Source organism: Pipra filicauda, unplaced genomic scaffold (genome assembly GCF_003945595.2).
Source record: "Pipra filicauda isolate LSUMZ 115617 unplaced genomic scaffold, ASM394559v2 scaffold297_size1274073_pilon, whole genome shotgun sequence".
In the NCBI taxonomy this organism is placed as follows: domain Eukaryota; kingdom Metazoa; phylum Chordata; class Aves; order Passeriformes; family Pipridae; genus Pipra; species Pipra filicauda.
The window spans coordinates 78,631-93,740 of NW_024104417.1; the positions used below are offsets into that span (position 1 = coordinate 78,631).

The window sequence follows — 15,110 nt, forward strand, 5'->3', positions numbered from 1 at the left end:
TTAAAAGTTAACATTGCTTTTTTAAAATACGAATATCCAAGATAGGACTTGTGAAATCTCTTTAATACAACGAGGCTGTAATGAAACCATTGGTGAAATAAGATTTGAGAGTGTGGGGAAAATCTGCACCTCTTTTTTATGTTCTCTCTTTGTATACTCATAAGAGATAAGGACACTGAACTCTGTCACACAGGGAATTTCATGTCACACAGGGAATGCATGGTCGGCAGCTGAGGTTGTATCCTCTGAGAGGGACTAGTTTCCTGTTGTGGCATTTATTGCTGTGGATTTTACTGTCTTTAGTCAAGCCCAGTTGTAACCTTTGATAATAAAACAATGCAGAGATGCATAATAAAAACAGCCAATAAAAGACTGGAAAAAAATTAATTAACCTTGTACACAAATCTAGCAACCTCTTCAAGGGTTTGAGCATTCAGTGACTTCTGACACTGAATGTCACAGGTATATACGGTGGCAGCAAAACATAGTTCCTGTACACATTTCCTTTAATTTATCTTTAAACTTGGGTGGAAAAACTACATAGAAGGCTAAATAATGCTATATGGTACTTCAGTTCTTAAAAAAATGCAGTTTGTACTGTTTCTTAAAGCCAATTGCTAGCCATGACTAAGCTCTTCTTTGTTATAAAAAGGTATTCCTGAAAGCAAGCAACAAATATCAGGAATGAAGATACACTGCAGTAGCTACTCTCAGCTGGAAGATCTTTGGAGGGAATTAATTATTCTCACAAGCAGAAAAGGAGACATTCAGGAAAACTTCCTGTTGAGGAGAGCCGTAAGCATGAACTTGGACAGGGGAGGATCTACTACTGCTTTAACTTGGATGAACTGGACAATATACTATATGAAGTATGATTGCTTTAAATTATGTGGAAGGGAATGAGGATAGGCAGTATTAATCTGCAATTTGATATTGTGTGATGCTTTGAAAAAATTCAATTATTATTCAAACTCTAAAGTTCCACAGTCAGACTAACTTCCTTAAAAAGCTAACAACTTCCTCCCCCCCAAAAAAAAATCATATAACCTTGGTCAACTTTAGAAAACAGCAAAGGCTCAACATAGTTAATGCAGTAACACAAGCCACTTTAAGAAAGTTGGCTCTTGAGTAATCTTCCATTTATAAATTCTAGTGCAGTGGCTGGTAACTGATCTATTGGACCTACAATGCTGTGAAACTCTAGCTCATGTCCCAGACCATGTTTGTTAAAACACAAGTGTGTCAAAAACTGAAAAGCATTATTACCATCAGAAGTCATGTTACCTTTCTGATCCAGAATTCAAATTTGTAATTTCTACAGAGTAACTCAGTCTGCTCAGTGTTACAGTTTGAACACTGATAAACTCACCGATTTCCTCATTTACATGACAGAAATCATCATGATGAATCCTGTTTCCCCTAGTATGGCACAGCTGTTTCTTCTAGTAAGGCAGAAATGCTACAGTATACAAATCCTCACGACAGAACAGATTAATGAGGTTTATAACTGGATGTCATATTGCATTCCCCTTTTGCAGGAAAGATGTTGAGTACCTGAAATGCCAAGGAAGTTAAAGTATGGCTTGTCCTTTTCAGACCCTGATGCTATTCCCTCGACCATGAGTCAAAAATTTGTGAAAAAATGAGGCTTTGTTAACTTCAGTCCATTTGTACCTACTTGTTCAGCTGCTGTGCTCTTCTGCACCATCACTGCACAAAGACTACATCTTTGGCTCTCTCTTTAGCATTAAATACTCTCATATTTCACCACAACTCCCTCCAATACCGTTCCTTTTCCTAATTCACAATTTGGCCCTAATGGGCCATCTTCATAATGTCTGCTATCTGTCTTCTGTGTAAGAGTTGAGATGGGCAAGTGGGAAGGTTTCAGCATTGCATGCAGGTTAGACATAAAGCACAGAGAAGAATGCCTAAAAGGATCTCAGAAATCACCACTTTGTTCTGATTTCAGCTTGTGAACTAAGAACCAGCTTTAGCAGCCCAGAACGTATATAGCTATCAAAGCTATACAATTTGCAATAACTGGGTGATTTTCTTTGGTAGCAACCCTCTCAATACACTGAGGAAAGCTGTGGCATTAGTCACAAAGAAACAGAAACAGTTATTTTTTTATTTTTAATTGTTCACCTTTCCAGCATCTGAATCACTTGAAAACATGGAGATAAGGGAGTAGGTATTTGGCTAAAAGCCTTGTAAGTGAGAATGGAGGAGAAATAATGAAATAAAAGCCCCGACAGTTTCTTGTAGTGATCAGAATTGCAAATTGCTCTGCTCCAGTCTGATGATCTTTACCAAACCTAATCAAATGAACACAGAGAACTCTTCTCTTCTGTTTGCTCAAATGTGTGAAGGTGAAGGGATAAATTCTAGTATTTCTATGTTTTCTTGCTATCTGACTGTCTAATACTGATTTCACAGTAGTAGTGGTAACTGACCTTATTTTCTTTAGGAAACAAGAAAAACACTAACCACGTTTTTGTGAAACTATGTTTGTGCTACTTGCGGCAAACCCTGTTTTAGAATATCCCTTTGTACATCCTCTGGCTACAGCAAAGCTACCTAAGACATCTTAAAATTAATCTCAGGCCCTGAATGCAATTTACTGTCTCTTGGCCTTGAAATAAGACCCTTCAGGTACTTCATCTCCAAAGTTGGAAACAAAAAGTGTATGATACTTCTATAGCTATTGCAACTCAGTAAGTGCATTCATGGTGACTAAATGGCAGTCTGCATGGGACTCCTGACACCAATCAACTGACACCCAGGGATCTGCCATGCAGTTACTTCATGCTATGGACACCCCTTTTCTGCCTTCCAGAGGTTTCAGTGAAACCAGAACATGTTCCTTGGCATTTTTCAAGCCTAATTCAATATTAGCCTGAATACAAGCTAAGGATACCTACTAAGCCAGCAGTCAGTCTTGCTGAAGAGATGCAAAGAATTCTTTAACTTCTCTCCTTTAACTTCTCTCAAAAGTTGCTTTTTGTCTTGTTGTTTAGCAGACAGCATAGTTGAAAACATCAAATACATCAGTGTCTTCTGTACGTAAGAGCTTTACACTGGATAGTTTATCATGTGGAAAATGAACTTATTTGTGAGTGCAGAGAGGAATATGAAATGGTATATTTATTAGACTAGGGACTGAATATTTGAGAGGAAATGGGCCTGTGAAAACTATACAGTCTTTGGTGTCCCTCATGGGAAAAATCAGCTGCCAGACTGAAGGCTGGGAAATATGATTTGCTGAGTTCAACTGGAAATTAAACAACTATTGAGTATAAAATGTTTGCACAAGTCAATAAGGCAATGCTATTGCAATAATACCCTGAGTTGATATGAATATTCTATCTTCACTCATGCAAGCTCCACTTTGATCTGCCAGTGCTACATCTATTTTACTGGCTGGTGGAGCCTTGCTGATCACCTGGACAGGAGGGTCAGCAGCTGGTATACGCTTGGCAGTTCCTACTTTGGCATAACCAAATCCAAAACACAGAGCAAAAGCTTGGGCATCTGGAGCTGCCTTTTAAACAGACAGGGCTTCTCAGTCTGAATGAAACACAGCTGCTTCTCTACCAGAGTGGCTGACTCTCTCTCTTACAGAATTAAGTAGGAAGCAGCAACTACTGAGTCCTGTCTTCTGTACTTCTAATTTTTTTCGTAAAGGGAATTTTCCCTGTTACACTGGCTACCTTGTTCTTGATCAGGGTTTTCTTCTTATCTCCTAGGTGCTTGATGATTCATTATAGAACATAACCAAGCAGTTGATGACTGAGAATTAGAAAAATGATGGGATGGCTTGCAGTAAACTGTGGAGAAATGGAACAAAGACTTTCCTCCTCCTCTCTTCATACTGAAACTGATCCCATCACAAAGACCTAGCAAGAGAAACCCTGTGACTCTGGAGCTCTCCCTGCTGTTTTCACACTAAGATGGGGTCCATCTGTTGAATCTTGCAAGTCTATGGTTCCCAGCATCTGTCCCTTTTTTGCCCATGGGTGGGGGGAAATAAAAGATGCAGAAATGAACATGATAAATGCTGCATCTTAATACTTCTGATTGTTATAATACAGTATAAAACCCCTCATTTGGAACGGCACTCTGAATATGATTATATGCTTATCAGAAACATATATTATACATTAATATATGAGATGAATATAACTGGCAAGTGATGGTAGTTTATGCTGCTGTGCTACAAGGTAAAATCACTGGAGAGCTGACAAAATGTCAGCTGACAAAATGTCAGCTGACAAAATGTTCCAGCTCCTCCTCCTAAAGGACTGATAACTTACAGCAAATGAAAGAAACAACACTTGCCAATAGTAATTCCTTTAACTGCAGATGCTCATCAGCAGGAGCCCTTAGAAATCAGCACTTTTTTTCCTCCATCAAAAGAGTAAGTTATGAATCTAAATATTACATTCTATTGACAAAAATATGTAGTGTTTTATTTATAGCATGTGAGAGATTACCTAACAAATAATATAGAAAATAATATTGCAAGTATTAAAAAAATTTTACAGTTATAATTAGACTCCTCAATTATAAGCAATATAATTGAGGAGTCAATAAACAAAACCTGACTGTAAGTAGGTGACATTTTGACATGTACTGACATACATAAATTCAGCTCTCAGGGTTAAGCGCATAAGCCAGTAAACTGACCAGCTGTCTGCTCCTAAGTAAACTAAATTTAAACTTAGTCACTAAGATTTAAATCTAATGCAGGTGACCTGGCATTTGAATTTGTTTATCACAACAAAGTGCATATCAATCTGTTTACTTCAAGGGCCTGAACCTTCACTTTAGTTGAAACTTCATGGCAATGTTGGGTTTTTTAGAGGGATTTAAAGCTTTTACTAGTTTGTTTGTAACAAGTAAATCCAAAATTTGTAAATCTTGCATAAATCACATACCATATATGAGTGTAAATGCGAAAGCTTTCTCTCCACTCTATCGTTCAGTCTTTTGGAACAGAAAGGAATGAAAAATGACAGGGCAAATCTGAACATCTGGATTTAGTTTCTTAAGTGGTGTCCACTAATTAAATAAAAGACTGCATTCTACACAATTGGCTTCTCACCTTAATCGGTCTGTTTATCAGTGAAAACTACTACCTTCCCCATTTGTCCCTAACCATGTATTCATTAAAAAAAAAAACCAAAGCAGCATTGAAATTCCTTTTAAATAGCACTTGTGCTGTTGTACTTAAAGCTGGAAAGAGCTTTGAGCTGTTTCTAATAGAACACATGTTAAAAGAGAGAAGTACTGTGGAGATCTCCTGCTGTACACTAACTTGGTGACAGACAGATGAATATGGTGTGGTGTGCTCAGCATGTCACCCTGGCACCTTGAGCCTGTCTTATTGGTAAGGGAAAACCTGTTGTAATACACAGAACACTTAAGAATATGAAGATATAACTGGCCATGTGTCTTGATGACATTTTAGCTAAGAGGGAAAATGCAGCTAACAGGACCTGGTGTTTGGAAACGCATTCCAAAACCATTGTGGTCTGTCCCAGCTGAGGCTGCTTGAAGAGAAAGCTGAACCAATTTGCATAGCTCTCTAACTACTGCTCTAAGAACTGATTGCTCCTTTCCTGGTATAAACAAACAAGTAAGTACAGATTAATCTGGTTCATTTTTAGCGAAGGTCAACTAGGGAGCTTTCACAATGGTTTCTCAGAAATTTGTGTTCTCTGATCAGCATCCTGTATGTTCCTCATGCAGTGATCTCGTGTCAGCTGCACTGAGCCAGCCATGTGTTTACCCCAGTGTTTGTGCCTCATGTTAAGGAAGACATGTCTTGCCTTCTAACATGACTCTGAGACATAAAGAGATGTATATACTGCCAGTCGCCTCAGAGAGTTAAATGTCCCACTTTCCCTAGTGCTGCCTGCACAATTGATGGCTGGCTTTCAACTCAGGGCACACAACTTCATCAACCTGCACAGGGTTTGCACACAGATGTGTGCATGACGCCACATGGCTGTGACCACAGAGAGTAGGCTGCAGTGGGTGCAGAGAAGAAGCTTGAGCCTTCAAAAAGGAGACCTCTATTACTTTCATATAGCAGGCACTAACAAGTGACATGAAATCAGCCTGAAAAGCCTTATAGTTTAGAGGCAGGTGACCAAATGCTAATCCTGTGGCTGCCAGCAGCTAATATTAGCGGAGGAAGAGGATCTGTACTGACTGCAACTTCCATGTCATCACATAAGACTTAAATAAGAGCTCAGTTGGAAAATGGAGAGAGAAAGGTAATTTTGCAGTATCTGTGCTGCACCACAGGCTGCCTTGGAAAACCCCTGAATTCTGCACCATGGTGTCCGAGCTCAGAGACACCACCACTATTCTAAGAAAAACCCTTGCTAAGGCACAGCCTATTTGCTATTACTCCTGCTGAGTATGGCAGGGTTCCTTTAAGTAGCTTGCTCCTAGCACAGCCTGACCCTCTACACACAGTTCATGAGTAAGGGAGTGCTCCCCCTGACAGAGCAAACCTTTGCTGCAATGGAGAAATGCAGTAGTTTAGCACCCAGACAAATTATTTTGGGATTTCTGCACTGGACTGAGGCTGACACATCCCACAACCAAAGGGATGTGTGCTATAAATGCACCACTTTTCTCTCATGAGTCTGTGTCTTCACATAGTTTACAACTGTGCAACGTTATCAGGGCTGATCTGTAGGGTCATCTAAACAGGTCTAGCATTGAACCAAAATCTTTAGTTCTTCAACTAAACATTCTTCAACAAGCCTGATCCACAATGGCAGCAACACTGGCATTTGGAGCAGTATCTCTATTTACACATGGAAAGAAGCATTTTTCCCATAATGCCAATATCAGTGAAGTAACAAATAACGGCAAACAGCACTATGCACACTCTTTAAGCTGCAAGTAAATTACCAAGCATGCCTTATTTTCTAAAATCAGAACAGTCCATTAACTACATAGGGCAAAATTCTACAGCTGACTCCCTTCCCTCTGCTACACAAATTTTACATTCAGTTACACAGTCACAAAACAGGGCTGTTGGAAGGAACCACTGCTTACCTACAACCAAAACCACATCAATATGACTAATCACATCAGCTCTCTTACATGTCGGGATCTAATGGCTTCTACTTATAGCCTTTAAATAAAACAGCTTGTCTACATAATTTTCACTCAGCAATACAACTAATTCCCATTTTTTGAAGAAGCAGCTTTAATACCCCCCTGATGCTTAAAATCCATGAGACAATACTTATGATCATACTTCACAGAACATATGTGCATGCTGCCCAGTTACCGTGGGAAGGCACAAGTGTAGCCTTTCAGATCCCATGGAGATTGAAACGAACCACAAAGTTATGTTTCTTAACAAAAATATGGGGTTTTTTTCTACTCTGACCCAACAGTGTCACCATCAACAACGGTGAAAAAGTGCTTTCTGTTGCAGCAGTAGGTTTGCAGGTGTGACTGGTCTGTGGAAGGAGGTAGAACATTTTTCTGCCAGTTCTATGAAAAAAGTATGTCTTTCATGATCAGAAGGTTTCTGAGGGTTTTACATTGGGAAGACACTTCCCTGCATGTTTGCTGCTTGTACATAAAGCTTCACTGTCATTTTTTTCCAGTGGTTAATGGACTTCCTTTACATCTTCTGGAATCCTTCTATAGATCATCCATTGGAAAATGCATTCACGTGACATGTCTAAGTACTTGATTTGGTTTGTCTTATCAGTCTGGGAGCTTGTTCCCCACTTTCTCTCTGATCTGAAAGAACAAGATGTCAAGCCACTAGTCTGACTGCCATTGGTTGAAGTAGAGCCCCTGAATAAAAACACAGCTATCACCGATGGCCACAGCTATCACCTGGAAGCAACAGAGGCAAATCTGAAGTCTGGTTCCTTAGAACCTGTGGCATATACTAACTTCAGTCATACCAACACCTACTGAGTTTGTGTGCTTAAGCATTTGCAGGCTCAGGCCTTTGAATCAAACTGAATCTTTAGAGATCATGTGTCTATTTTTCCCTTCTGTCTGTTGACAAGCAATCCTAAGAATCTGTCACTAGCAGGCAAAAATAGAAACAGGACAGGAAAAGCTATGGACCTCAAAAGTGTTTCTGGAATTTCAGTGTGAATAAATCTCTCATGATGAGCTTATGAAAGAACTGCCCTTGAAAGTATCGTGGAGAACTTTCGGGAAAAAAATCCCATAAAGACACAAACCAAAAGCTTACTGCAGTAATTAAAATATACTCTGCAGAGGATGGTGATGGTAATGTGAAAAGCTCAGGATCTATCAGAACTCAAGCAAACTGATAAATACCATGAGGGATTAAGAATATTGTCAGTTCAGAGAAATCTCAGAGATTTAAACAGTATTCTCAGAACACTTTATAACAAGGAAAGCTCTGCCCTTTGTGGGTCTGTAACAGCACTGACAGACTTCAAGGGAGGCTCCAACTGTAGAGAACATAAACTTGGCCTGGCACAGGACACAAGAGAAAAACTTGTCTTCAGAGAATGGCCAATTCAGTGGCAACAAACATCTGCCTTTGTTTCATGGCATAGGAAATACAAGTTAGAGCAAGAGCTGTTGGTCTCTAAGCCACATGACGAGTTCAAGCTTAAGGAAATTAAAAGACAGAAGAGATGTCACATTGACTCATGCAGTTCTGTCTGATGGTGGCCAGTTTTAGTTGTTTAGGGAAAAAGTACAAGATACAAAGAGCAGAAGAAATATAATTCAGCTACGGATGAATTGAGTCACTTCATTTTCAACTGTGAAATAAGACACAGAGTACTATATTTCACATTCCCAGGTTGTGGCAAGGGAGTGGGTTGCAAATACTTCAGGCTTGTGTACTGTAATGTTGCCTTTGACATAAATTAGTTTCTCTTCACACATAAGCCGCGTGCAACTCAGTCAAAAAGGTTCTACGCTAAAATGAAAAGGAGAGAGAAATTCTGTCACCACTCCGTTACTCAACAGTAAATATATGAATGTAGGGAGAAGGGAGTTACAAAGCAGCCAGCTACTCCATGGGAAGTATGGAACTCTGAGGATAAAGAGAAAACCTGTTTGGGATATGAACAAATTCAATTGTAAGACTCTGAGCATTGGATTCTAAAACAATTGCTGCATTTCCCAATTACTTTTCTAGTGTTACAAAGTACTTTTTCTGTGAAAAATCTGTTTTCTAGGTTCTCCTTTGTTTTTGTTCTGCTACTGCAGGTACTGAGGAGAGACGATGTCATGGCCCCAAGCGCTAATATAAATCCATCCTATCTAGAGAAACAGACATTGGATTTACCCCGGTCATCTGCTCCATTATTTGCTATGATCCCCACCAGTTCTAACAGTTTTCTTCTAAACTGCCTGTTTCTTGCTAAGAAGACTTGTCCAGAAACAATGTTCTTGGAGAAGATGCACTATATGTATGTGTGCAAGCTGGTAGTTTTGAAACACTGTAGGTTCAGCAAAATTTCTCCCTGAATGTCATCCCCATGCACTGCTTCCCAGTGTGGACAAGGCTTTAGATCCTTCCATCAGTGTCAGCACCATCTCTGAGACTGTCCTTTTTACTTAATTTTGAGAGCATACAGAATCAACACACATGGAAGTACCCTCACATGAAAAAACAGTGCCATGAGAGGCAGCACGGAAAAGCTTCTGCAGGTTCAACCTGTGCTGCCCTTCCTACCGCTCACAGTAAATGAAGGACACCCAGGGATAGGCTGCCATCCCACTGCATGTGACACAAATGCATTCTTTTGTTTTCCTGACATGCTAGTTACCAGAACTTTTATTCATTTAAAGAAATAAAACCAAAAGAGATGACAAGAAAAGCAGATCTCTGACATCTTCTTGCATGTGGAGGTTGATTTGAAATGAAAAGTAGTGAAAATAAAGTAAGTCCAGCCTTTTAGATATCTGGCGTGAATTAATGGCAGCTGATTTTCTCAGTGCTGCAGTACTATGACCACACTCACTTCTCCAGATAAAAGCAACAGATCCTCACAAGAAAAGATAACTCACCTTTCTTGAACTGCTAGTGCTTTTAGCATTAGGTAGAGGAGACAGTTTTCTGGTTGAGATGAAAATCAGAGAGTTGAACAAAGGTTTCTTACCGTTAAGGACAAAGCCATGCAAACAAAAGTGAACTTCTTGATATGTGTTGCTGTGACGATGCTGTTCGTGTTCACCAATTTATTGCTGGGGTTATTCTAGGGTAAGAGAAAGAGATAGTGAGCATTAGCTTGGCTCCAGACTACCGGGAGGCTGACAGCACCAGGGTCATGTGCTGGACCTGACTGTCTGTGCCTGTCCGTGTCTGACTTTGCTTGTTTACTTTATAACCTAGAGCTTTCTGAGTACTTTGTACCACTACTTTGTACCATTTTCTGCTTAAACTGACACCAACTGCTGTTATGGTCACTGAAGAGCTGTAATCTCCGTACTTTTCTAAAGAATAAGTCTTATTTAATAAATTCAGCTTTGAAAAGGGATGATAGCTATTTCTAAGGAACCTCCACATGCTTTTTTTTAACCTGAGTGTGAAGTTTGTAGCATGTTTTCTCAGGAAAAACAAGATTTCATTCCCTTTCACCACAAATTGGTACCAAATCACCAATGCAAGCATCCTTACTGATCCAATTAGACAAGTAGGTAATATAAACAAAGCTCCTGGAACAGTCAGCTCCGTTAATGCAGTTTAATGAACAGAACATAATTAGGACTATTAGATGTTCCACCTTGAACATGGGCTCTGTAATCACATGGCAGCGAAGTTTTATTTAAAACAACAACAGCCTTCTTCCAAATATCTAATATAGCAAATGAAGCTGAAGATTTAAAATTGCCCTTGGGGAACACATAAAAACAATCTAAATGGTTTGTGAAAGAAGAGGATGGGATATCAAAGCGGGGCACTATTAGGAGCCCTGTAGCAAGAGGCTGTTGGGTCATCTATTGCATTTACCCTGGGGCTGTTTGAGATACACAAGTTTGTGCACCCACTGATAAAACCTGTACCATGAGGCATAGTACTACATTTATACATCCTTGATATAACTCAGGTAGAACAGCAGTATCTGTCACATGGTCAGCCTCCTTTACTGAAGTTACTTGTAAGAGAAATAGAACTGTTGCAAACACATCTTGGGAGGTGACAAACCAAATGTAAGCTCTGTGATTTCACACACATTCAGGTTGCTGATGGAATTTTGCACTTTAAGGCTTTTGTTCTGATCAGTACAGCAACTGCACCTAGACAGCCCCACACTCCTGCCTAAATACCTGCTTGGAAGTCTGGGTGCATGAAAATGCACATAGGCAGCCCAGACCCTAAAGCAGGATGCCACTCCCACAGGTGACCTTTTTTGAGAATAGGTTAGGAAAACTCTCTGTAAACACTTTCTCACGCATCTATTCCTATTAATTGTGTTTCTGAAGAAATACTTTGCTACGGTTAGTTTTTATATACATGAAGATAGGCCTTGCTTACATCACTCACTAGTGTTTAAAGGAACTTTCTGCAGAATGGCTTAACTTTCTAACAAGGCTAAAATGACAAAGAGGAAGGAAAACACACTCAAATCAAACCATCCAAAAGTTGTCATTCATTCCTACCTCATCGCTGCTATCTCTGCCTTTGTCCTACTCCACCCTTTGCTCTAACTCTTGACCACATACTCTTTCTTCCTAACTCTTGCATCCTACTTAGTTCTCAGAACAAAACACTGTGCAGATCCCAGAGGAAAAAGAATATCCATTCTCATCTAGTAATGAGACAAATAGCATTTGCAAGTCTTCTCACAGTTGCTCTGAATCAGGTTGCAAAGTCCATTAAGGGTAATGGCATTATCACCACATAAACCTGCATACAGAGTACAGAACTAGGATATGCCTGTTTTCTTTAAAAATATCAGTAGTAACCCTTAGTCTGAATCTAACTACTAGGTCATGAGGTTGCTCTGGACACAGTCTCACAAAAGACTGAACTAGGACTCTGCATCTCTCTTACAAATGTGAAGAGGGGTAATGATTTCCCTGTGAAGACAATCATCTGGCTTCTCAAGTAGAGCCACCAAAGAGGGGCATACTATTAGGATCCAAAATCCAAATCCCGTCAGTCAGTGTGCTTCTGATGGCCATCAGCATTGCCAGCTTTATGAGTAACTGACAAAAGAAAATGAGAGTTTGAATGCATACACACTGTTTTGGCATCTGAAAATCACAATGAAGGCTTTACAGGGTCCAGAAATAAAAAGTGTTTCTGTCCAGACTCTTCTGAGAAAGCCTTAGCTTAAGGAAAAAAAGCTTTTGAAAAGCATAGTGACACACAGAATACGTGTGACTGAGGGAAAAGCAATTCTCACAGCAATCTAAAAAAAACCCCAAACCACTGTGGGTTTCAGGTTTCGTATTTATTATCTGAAATGTACAGTGGAGGCATTTACACACATGGTTGCAAGGATATATACTGCTGCTACCTCACTTTGCACATTTTATTCCAAATTGCTCTTAAAACATGGAACTAAAATTCCCATTATGTAGTTTTTCAGCAATTAGATGAACTATAGCCATCTGTACCCTACCCTAGTGTTTTCTTCCTCACATTGTTCCACTGGAGCCCTATGAGCAACCTTTAAACTGAAATAAATGAATCAACAAATCATGGTCTAATCCTGTCACCACTACAGTTGTCAGCACATCTTCCACCAGCTAAATGAGAACTGAATTTAGGAGTCTTAATTGCTGTTACTATAGCTTGGTAATACTGCATTTGACTGTGGCTCAGATCAAATGAGGTTAGCAGCCCCTGAGTTTCCTGTCCCAAACTATTTTTATCTTGAAGTTTATTTGGTTTGCATCTGCAGTTCCTTTTCAGCAGTATGACCTCTGAGAAAGCCTGCATGAGGTATTTTTTCTGATAGGTCAGTTTACTTGTACACAGGCAGGTTAGGAGGTTATGACTGATTTGGCTTTGTTTTGGTTTTAAATTCTCCTTGGAAATACAGTGGATGATATCAAACAGGGCTTGCTCCAGTTAAACACATCAGAGCAAGCAAACATATTTTTCATGAGTATTTGGAACCAGAAAGTTCAGTTACTAATTGGTAAATAAAGGAAAGAAGAGGATCTGGCATTTGAATTCTAGAGTCACAGGACAGGACTATTCTTCATGCAACATATGGACTGGTGAGTACCAGTCCTTAATCAGAGAAAAAAAAAAGAGACTAAATAAAATCAATTTTTGTTACATATTTATGCTGCGCTCAGTTCCAGGAGCAGTCCTTGCATTCTTACATAATTACATGATATACCAACAAAAATCTTCATAGCCTTGGTCAGCTAAACCAGTGCAACTTATCTCTGTTACTGTCAGTCTGTGAAACACCCTTTGCTAAATATTAACATAAGCAAATGAACCCAAACCCACTTGAGAGATACCACAAAGTCTGGAGCAGCGACGTGAGCTTGCTCACTCAGTGGTGTCACTTTGGGAGAAATAACTTCACTACCTAAGTAGCTACATCATAGTGAGGACTTTTTTTAATCCTTAAAAATACAGCACCTATCTGGTTCAAAAGGCAGCTTAATACTTTGTAACACAGAGCTAAGATTAAAATCATAAATCAGACAACAGCTTGAAGCCACCCAAACCCAATTAATTTTAACTAGGATTTTAAAAAAAACCATCAGTGGAACAACAAACAGAGAGAACAAGGAGGACCACACATGCAAAACCACACAAAAGGTATTTATCACACCCCAACAGGGACACTCACCTTGTCAAAAGCAGGGTACACTGCTCTGATCTCTGTCAGCCAGCCATACGGCATGTGTCCCACAGGATATGTAGCTGTCAGAATTGCCACTGCCTACAAATGGAGACAGAGAGACATGAACTTCAAATCTTCAAACACAACAGTTAAACTAACGTACAATGACATTGTCCACCAATATCACCACATTGACCTTGACACAATGAGAAACCAGACAAGCGACTGAAAGCTCTTTGTTTCAGGAAGGCCATCAGAATGGCCACCATTTGGCCTGGCATTTTAAGCTTATGAAATCTTTTGTGCCACGAAGCTATCTATCTCAGTTTTGTTATTTCACCATTACTCTGGTGCTTTGGGATAATAGTTAACTTGAGCTGTGGTGCACCCCTCAGCCAGACAAACAGCTCCCTCACACATTGCTCCTGAGATTTTACTTACAGAGAGCTGAGTAGCAGAATGCCTTACACCTCATGGTAGCTTTGGATCATATTGCATAATTTTAAATTATATACATTTTATTTGGTATTCTTATGTACAAAACAGCTTTAAGCAAAACAGAGAGATGACAAATCAGTGGGCCTCAGTGGCTGACTGACATCAATCTGACTACACTGGGGCAGGAGGCACTTACGAGACAAAAAATTCCACCTCTCCCAGTGAACGACAAATAAAAATAATTCCAGATGAATATTTTTATCTTGAGAAACAACTGTCTGCCTGAAATTTAAAACTACACCCTTTTACACTTTCACAAGTACAGTCCAAGAGGTACATAAAAGACAAGTTCCCCTACATAGTAATGTATGAAAGATTTTGATGATGTTTCTGATTGCTGAAGACAAAGTCTAAATATATGTACTTCATGTCTTTCATGTAGAAAGGGTGCTTCAGAGCTCTTCGTGAGGCTGCCTGTAAATCTACTGTCACTCCAAGTTTTCTAGTCCTCAGTGCTAAAGGATGCATCTGTACTGAGAACTGCATGAATCTCTTAATTCTTAGAAATCAAAGTGCTTGGTTGCCTTTTGACTGCAGGTTCAGGTCTGCTACCATCCACCTAAATTCTTATTCATTTTACATCTGGTATGGGTAGCTTCAGGAAAGACCTTTTGTAACTACTGCTGTCTGTTTCAGTGCTAAACTTTTGATGTACATTTTCTTGGTTATCTGAGCCCAATTTCCCATTATAAATGTAACTTCTGTCTTTGCTTGGTTAAAAGACCTATGCCAACAAATGACCATGTAGAGAGCTAATTTGTTCCCTGTGCTGTTTAAAAAGAAGGGGAAACATAGTGATATCCACAGAGA

At 39.5% G+C, this 15,110-nt stretch overlaps 1 protein-coding gene across 1 annotated transcript in view; it reads right to left on the minus strand.

The window, feature by feature from the left end:
* The window catches only part of ANKH (ANKH inorganic pyrophosphate transport regulator), a 104,811-nt gene that overhangs the window by 17,863 nt on the left and 71,838 nt on the right, over nucleotides 1–15,110 (minus strand). Inside the window, exons 7-8 of the mRNA XM_027739006.2 lie at nucleotides 13,809–13,901; nucleotides 10,146–10,241 (exon numbers count right to left, since the gene is read on the minus strand). Coding sequence (XP_027594807.1) covers nucleotides 10,146–10,241; nucleotides 13,809–13,901 — 189 coding nt within the window. The remainder of the gene's footprint in view (nucleotides 1–10,145; nucleotides 10,242–13,808; nucleotides 13,902–15,110) is intronic.